We start from the raw sequence: 6,942 nt of genomic DNA on the forward strand, positions 1-6,942 counted from the left end.
GAAGATAATGAAGGTCAGGAGGATGTAGAGGGGTCTGGGCCCGAATAACCCAGTAATAGCCCCAAAGTACAAAAGATTGTTCAAAATAACGGATGTGCACGTTAGAAAAGCACATACTACTACGATAGAGGCGTAGATAAAGAGAGATCCAAGCCACTGCGAGAGTGTGTCACTGGGTTTCCTGGCGGGTTTTAAGACGAGGGATCTTTTTATGTTTGCAGCTTCGTTATTCAGAGAGAAGTTCGAGATAGGTGAGAGTGCAGTCCGCGTGCTGCGTCCTTGCCTGGGCATGGAAAAAAAACAAAAAAGAATATTTATACTAGCACAAATAGAGCTGCATCAAAGGGGCTTCTGTTTCCATGGGGAGTTTGAATTCTGCAATTCGGGGGTTCGGGTTATTTGGGGGTGGGAATTTTCAGAGACTGTGCAGAAAGTGGGAGGCCGTATTTATTCTGAAAAAATTTGCACAGGATGTCGTACGTGAGCACGAAGCCAGAGCCCCCCGCAGAGAACACGATGACCCTGGAGGAGCTAAAACAGGGCCTTTTAGAGCTTTCTGTGGAAGGAACTGAGAAGATCCTCAGAAGCGAGCTTATCAAGCTAATTACAACGGTCGGCAACAAACTCACGCTAAACGAGGCGAACCAAGTTCTCTCCCTCATTCCCACGGCAAATGGCGCAATTGACATTTCCGAGCTGATCAGCAGAGTCCAAAATATTGCGGAATAAATGTGAATTTTTATTTTTTTTTTTGCATTTCTTGATGGACGGAAGACGGAGAGGACACTGGACAAGCTCCTATCTAAAGCGGATAAACTCCACGGAAGTGACGGTGAAAAGGAGGAAAATCCCCCGGAGGAAGACGCTCCCGGAGCCAGGCGCGGAGATTCTCGTGGAATTTGGGCTTTCACAGGAACCCGAAAAGAAGCCTGAGCGCACTCCGGATCGGGTGATTTATACTCCGAAAAGGGAGATTGTATATATTTCCGAAAGTGGAAACATCGTTATTCCTGAAACTCCCTGCAAGACCCAGGATGAGTGCGTCCTGTCCAGTCGCTGCAAGAAAAGACTCTTCACATAAAAGAAAATAAAAGCCGAACACCATAATAGAATGCACAGTAGTAGTATATTAGTTAGTTAGATAGTAAGTTAGATATTTAGATAGTTAGATAGTTAAATGAGATAATATAGTAAGTTAGATAGTTAAATGAGATAGTAATATAGTTAGATAGTTAAATATAGTATAGTTAGATAGTTAAATGAGATAGTAACATAGTTAGATAGTAGTATAATATAGTAAGTTAGATAGTATAGTTAGATAGTTAAATGAGACAATATAGTTAGATGAGATAGTAAGTTAGATAGTTAGTTAGATATAGTATAGTTAGATAGATAGTTAAATGAGATAGTAGTATATTAGATGAGATAGTAGTATAGTAGTATAATATAGTATAGATAGATAATATAGTAGTATATTAGATGAGATAGTAGTATAATTGGCTGGTTGTTATTATAGATAGCTTCTTGCGCTATTTGCTAATTACTGCTTGCTTCCTCTGATTATTCCGGCATAAGAATGAATTTTTCAAAATAAAAACAAAATGGTGCTCGAACCTGCGAGAAGGCCTGTTTTGCGCCCGTGTGAGAGTCTTCTTTCTATGCAGAGCATGCTAAGTGCGTACGAGATACGCAGCATTTCCCTGGAGGAAGGCCTTTTCCCTGAGGCCCTGCTGGGGGAGATAGAGGCCCAGCGAGAGCGGATCCTGCGGGGCATTTTTGCATTTAATGAGGCACGAAAAGAAAAAAACAAAAAACAAAAAAACCATCCAGAAAGTGGGGCGAACCTGGATGAGTTTCAGGCAGTGCGTGCGTGCATGCGGGGGGTTCTTCTGGAGGTTGAGAAGCTGCAGGCCCTAACGGGGAACGGGTGCGTGCGGGAGTGCGGGCAGATTATTCGGGAGATGGAGAAAGTCCATGCAAAAATCTGCGGGGTCTCGGGTTATTCGGGGTTTTTGGGGAGAGCAGGTGCTATTTCTGCGGTGTGTGCGGTATTTGGGCTTGTGGGAGGGTACTTTTGCGCGTGCAAGTTCGGGGATTTCACGCGGTGACTCTGGAGAGAGTTTTTGAGAGAAGAAATAAAAACAATTAGTATTTGTATACGGTGTAAGGGGGGTACTCAGGAGAGGCTTTTTTACTTAGGAAAATATATACGGGAAAGAGAAAAATATGAAGTACTGCAAATGGGAAGTGGGTTTCTTATGTACTGTATGTGGTAAATGGGGAATAGTATATATGCTGTCTAATTGTATGGGTAAAAGGCAGTGTTTCATCTGGCACTGTACTGCAGTTGTCCAATGCTGTTTAATACTGTCTGAATGGCTGTTATGCTACTCATCTACTCATCTAGTGCCTAACAAGTAGCTATTTATCGCATCTAGCACAGTTTAATTACTATATAACTGTCTAATACAGTTTAATTAGTACGAATTATGCTATTAATGTGTCTAATACAGTCTAATTAGTAAGAATTATGCTATAATACAGTCTATTCTGCTATAATACTGTCTTCTAATTAGTAAGAACTATGCTATAATACTGTCCAATACCGCCTTGATTACTAACTATTCTTCTATAATAATGTCTAATTGCTGCCTATTATGCTATAATACTGTCTATTATGCTATAATACTGCCTGATTACTGTGCAGTTCCAGGCAATAGTACTCTTCTGGGCGATTGCCGTTCTTTCGGCGGGAATGCGCTGGGGCCGACAAAATTTGTCACACTCAGAAACTTTTGCCACAAATTTTAACATGGGGGCGGGGGCAGCTCCAGGAATCGAACCTGAGCCTCCCTGCGCCCAAGCAAGGGTCATACCACTAGACCAAGCCACCCCCTAAAAAAGAGTGAAATCTCGGGGCATAAGACGAGGGGGTTTCAGGTAATAAATTTTGAATCTTTAGAGTGCCTGTGGTTTATTTATTGTGCGGGCGGCCGTATTTTGTGTGCCGCGTTTTTCTGGCACTTTTTGCGGGGTGCGCAGTATTTCTGGCACTTTTTGCGCTCTGTGCAGTAGCTAGTGCGCAGGCGTGTGGTAACTGTGCAAAACAAGTGCGAGTTTCTGCGCACTGCGCAATAATTAGTGCAATTTTGTGTAGAGTGCGCCGTAAGTAGCGCGAGTTTTTGTGCAGCGCACACCAATTAGTGCGCGTGCCTGAAAATGTACGTTTTTTCGTATACCTCCGAGCTCCGCCGTACGACGTTTATCACGCTGCTGACGACTATCACGCGAGTCCCCGTGCACGCGAGGGCCCGAATGAGGTCGTACGCGTGCTCCTCCAGGTCTTTCTGCGTGTTTCCCGCTAAAAGCGTGCTCAGAGTGTCGATGCACAGCAGGCGCACCCGATGGGCAGCGTCCAAATGGTGCTCCAGGACCTGAACAAGCTCCTGCAGTGAAACTGCCGTTTTACAGGGCGATTTTATGCCTGAAATCAGGCCTTTTGTAACGACCAAAAGGGTCTTTTCAGATGCGGAGTTTGCATCCACAAGGGCCCGAATAAACCGACTTTTCCCCGTCCTGCGCCCTCCAAGGACCTCAACAGCGACACTCTCCGTTAGAAAAAGCCGTGCAATATCTTGAAAAATCTCATTTTCCAGAAAACCAGCGCATTTTTCTGGGCTGTTTCCGTTCTCTCCATCCCCCCAGGTCTCACTCCGTGCCATCGCATATTCTGCATAGAGCTCGCTTGAGTGCATGGCTGTAAACATCCGCATATTTTCTGCAATATTTTTTTCCCCATGGAATTTACATTGTACAAGAGAAGACATCTTTCAACGCACAGCTACATAGTTCCAACGTATTTTTATCCGATTGCGTACTATGTGGGAACCCTCTTTAAGCTTACGGATGAGCTTAACGGGTGTGCTATTTCCGTCTTTTTTCTTGCGCTTCTGCAGTCTTTTATGTTTCTCTCTTCCTTCTGGGGGAGTGAAGTATACGTGTTTTCAAGGCTTCAGAGGGTCAGGCGCGAGAGCGAGACTGAGATCGTGAAGGTCTCGAAGAGTAGCCCAAATCAAGCGCCCAAGGTCGGATTTGCGCGGGTCTTGGAGAGAACAGCCGTTGTAAAAAGCAGAAAAGAAACGGTCAGGTACTTCGAGTTCGACCACGAAATCTTCTACTTCAAAGAAGGCGCTTCGATACAGAGGCTCAGCATCAACACGGAGATCCCAATTGACAGATACTTCCAGGAATCTCCCCATAAAGAGATGCTAACGGAAACTGAGCGGGTCATTTTCCCGAAAAACGTCTTTAAGATCGACCCTCCTGCATTCACGAAGATGTTTGCCGAGCACGCGGTCAGCCCCTTCTTTGTCTTCCAGATATTCTGTGCCCTCCTGTGGATGCTTGACGAGTACTGGAAGTACTCTCTCTTTACGTTTTTCACGATAATCCTCTTTGAAGGGGGGATGGTCTTCCAGAGATACACGAATATAAAGCAGTTGCGAACCCTGAACCTGAAACCGCAAAATATTTCAAAAAATAACGGCGGAAAAAAAGAGTCCGTCCTCAGCACGGAGCTCATGCCAGGGGACAGGGTCTTTCTGAGCGGGAAGATGGAAGTTCCTGCTGATCTCCTGATACTCTCCGGGGAGGCAGTTGTTAACGAGTCGATGCTTTCCGGGGAGGCAGTTCCCGTCCAGAAGGAAAGTGTCCAGAACCTGAAAAACAGCAAAAAGTCGTTTTTGCTCTCACACCACCGGAAACACGTCCTTTTTGCAGGCACAAAAGTCCTGAAGTGCTCGGATAAGGGCGTGGAGTGCGTGGTCATCCGGACAGGGTTTATGTCCGAGCAGGGAGTCCTTATCAGGTCAATGATCGCATCAGAAGATACCGTTTCTGAAAATAATTTTGAAGCGTATCTTTTTATTCTGGCAATGCTCGTTTTTGCCGTTGGATCTTGCGCTTATGTCGTTAGAGAAAGCCTGAAAATGGGGAAGACCCTCTACAAAATCGGCCTGGAGTGCATTATGATCCTCACGAACGTGGTTCCTCCGGAGCTCCCCATGGAGCTTACAATTGCAGTGAACTCGTCGCTGCAGGAGCTCGTTTCCCTTGGAGTTTACTGCCTGGAGCCTTTCAGGATACCTTTTGCAGGGAGAATTACAACGTGCTGCTTCGATAAAACGGGAACGCTCACGGAGTTGAATCTGCACCTGGAAAGAGTCGAGGCCCAGGATAAAGGCCTTGCAGACGTTGTTTTGGGGACCTGCCACTCGCTCGTGCTTTTGGAGGGAGTCCCAGAGGGCGACCATTTGGACACCTGCGGATTTGAGTTCGTTGGAGGGAACCTGATTCGGGATGACTTCGTGGAAGTGCGCGGGAAGGAGTACTCTTTGCTTCGGAGGTTCTCGTTCGACAGTGCCCTGAAAAGAGCAACGGCTGTGATTGAAAATCAGGGCCAAAAATACGTTGTTATGAAGGGAGCACCTGAAACCGTCAGAGAGTACCTGAAAAGCCTTCCCGAGGGATACGAGAAATACGAGGAGTTTGCAGATGCCGGGTACAGAGTCATCGCCCTCGCTGCTAAGCCCCTCCAGGACCTCCCCGCGAAGAGGGAGAAGATCGAGGCAGAGATGGACTTCGTGGGATTCGCCCTCTACATCTCGAAGCTCAAGGAAAGCGCGAAGAGTACAGTTTCCCACCTGATGCAGAGCGGGCACAGAGTCATTATGATCACAGGGGATAACGAGAGAACAGCAATTAGCGTTGCAAAACAGCTGGGAATGTTTAACGGAAAATTTGTTTCAGGTAGCAAAAAAATTGCAGAGTTCCTGAAAGAGGCAAAATCAGGTGCAGTTTGGCCCTCCGTTTTCGCACGAGCGGACCCTGATGCGAAGGAGAAGACGCTTTCCCTCCTGAACGCCCTGGGAGAGTATACGCTCATGTGTGGAGACGGAACAAACGACGTCGGAGCCCTGAAAACAGCCCATGCAGGAATTGCCCTTTTGGAAAAAACCGTTACAAAAGCAAAAGCTATCACCCTCCCAGGGAATATCGGGCAGTCAATGTTCATCCTGGACGAGGAGGTGAAAGTAAAGCTGGGAGACGCCAGCATAGCAGCCCCCTTCACATCAAGAACAGGCTCCCTGGAGTCCGTTATTCACGTTATCTCCAGAGGAAGATCCGCACTTGTCAGCACAGTCCAAATGTACAAAGTACTCGCTCTTAACTGCCTCCTCTCCGCATACACCCTCAGCGTCTTCGATACGATGGGAATAAAGTACGGAGACCTCCAGATGACAGCCGCAGGACTGCTTTCGGCAGTTTCCTTTACGTTTTTCGGGAAGTCACGACCCCTCCAGAGAATCAGCAGGGAGAAGCCAGTAGCGAAGATCTTCAGCCCGTATATCGTTTGCTCCGTGGTTCTGCAGACAGTAGTACACATTCTCTCGTTTTGTGCCGTTTATAGGGGAGTTGTCAGGCACGAAAATATCACAATGCAGGAGAAGTTCGAGCCCTCCCTCGGGAATACGGCAATGTTCTTGCTGGGAGCTGCCCTGCAGGTGACAACTCTCGTCGTGAACTACGTGGGAAGACCCTTCAGAGAGAGCCTCACAGAGAACAGGAAGCTTCTGAACTCGCTCCTTGCATCTCTCGCAATGGTCGCTGCGTGTACGCTAGAGATTGCCCCGGAGTTTAACGAGCAGATGCAGCTGGTCAGGATCCCTGCGGACCTGAAGATGCGCCTTCTCCTGGTGATGGCAGGAGACTTTGCAGCATGCTTTGCGATTGAGCGGGGAAGCTTCGGGCTCTTCATGCGCGGCCCGAGGGAAAGCTCCGGGAAGGAGAAGAAAGAATAAATCAGCACAGATCGTAAATGTCCACCCGAATTTCTGCACACGGTGTATAAACCCATGGGAGATTCTGCTATTTATTGTGCAG

General features: G+C 47.0%; 6 protein-coding genes across 6 annotated transcripts; 4 read left to right on the forward strand and 2 right to left on the reverse strand.

Moving 5' to 3' along the window:
* Window positions 1–291, reverse strand: NEMAJ01_2313 (uncharacterized protein; the record flags this gene model as incomplete). Its single annotated transcript, XM_047916151.1, has 1 exon — window positions 1–291. A coding segment is annotated over one exon (291 nt), but the record flags the coding sequence as incomplete, so codon positions are not given.
* A 180-nt stretch (window positions 292–471) lies between these two features.
* NEMAJ01_2314 (uncharacterized protein) lies at window positions 472–729 on the forward strand (the record flags this gene model as incomplete). Its single annotated transcript, XM_047916152.1, has 1 exon — window positions 472–729. The coding sequence occupies one exon, from the start codon at window positions 472–474 to the stop codon at window positions 727–729; it is 258 nt and encodes an 85-aa protein (XP_047772109.1).
* A 34-nt stretch (window positions 730–763) lies between these two features.
* On the forward strand, window positions 764–1,081 carry NEMAJ01_2315 (uncharacterized protein; the record flags this gene model as incomplete). Its single annotated transcript, XM_047916153.1, has 1 exon — window positions 764–1,081. One exon carries the CDS (start codon window positions 764–766, stop codon window positions 1,079–1,081), a length of 318 nt encoding a protein of 105 aa, XP_047772110.1.
* A 520-nt stretch (window positions 1,082–1,601) lies between these two features.
* On the forward strand, window positions 1,602–2,108 carry NEMAJ01_2316 (uncharacterized protein; the record flags this gene model as incomplete). Its single annotated transcript, XM_047916154.1, has 1 exon — window positions 1,602–2,108. The coding sequence occupies one exon, from the start codon at window positions 1,602–1,604 to the stop codon at window positions 2,106–2,108; it is 507 nt and encodes a 168-aa protein (XP_047772111.1).
* Window positions 2,109–3,200: 1,092 nt separating this feature from the next.
* On the reverse strand, window positions 3,201–3,773 carry NEMAJ01_2317 (uncharacterized protein; the record flags this gene model as incomplete). The annotated part of the gene is made up of 1 exon (XM_047916155.1): window positions 3,201–3,773. One exon carries the CDS (start codon window positions 3,771–3,773, stop codon window positions 3,201–3,203), a length of 573 nt encoding a protein of 190 aa, XP_047772112.1.
* A 24-nt stretch (window positions 3,774–3,797) lies between these two features.
* On the forward strand, window positions 3,798–6,860 carry NEMAJ01_2318 (manganese-transporting P-type ATPase; the record flags this gene model as incomplete). The annotated part of the gene is made up of 1 exon (XM_047916156.1): window positions 3,798–6,860. The coding sequence occupies one exon, from the start codon at window positions 3,798–3,800 to the stop codon at window positions 6,858–6,860; it is 3,063 nt and encodes a 1,020-aa protein (XP_047772113.1).
* Window positions 6,861–6,942: the final 82 nt, after the last annotated feature.

Source organism: Nematocida major (assembly GCF_021653875.1).
Source record: "Nematocida major strain JUm2507 chromosome Unknown 2426, whole genome shotgun sequence".
NCBI lineage: Eukaryota > Fungi > Microsporidia > Nematocida > Nematocida major.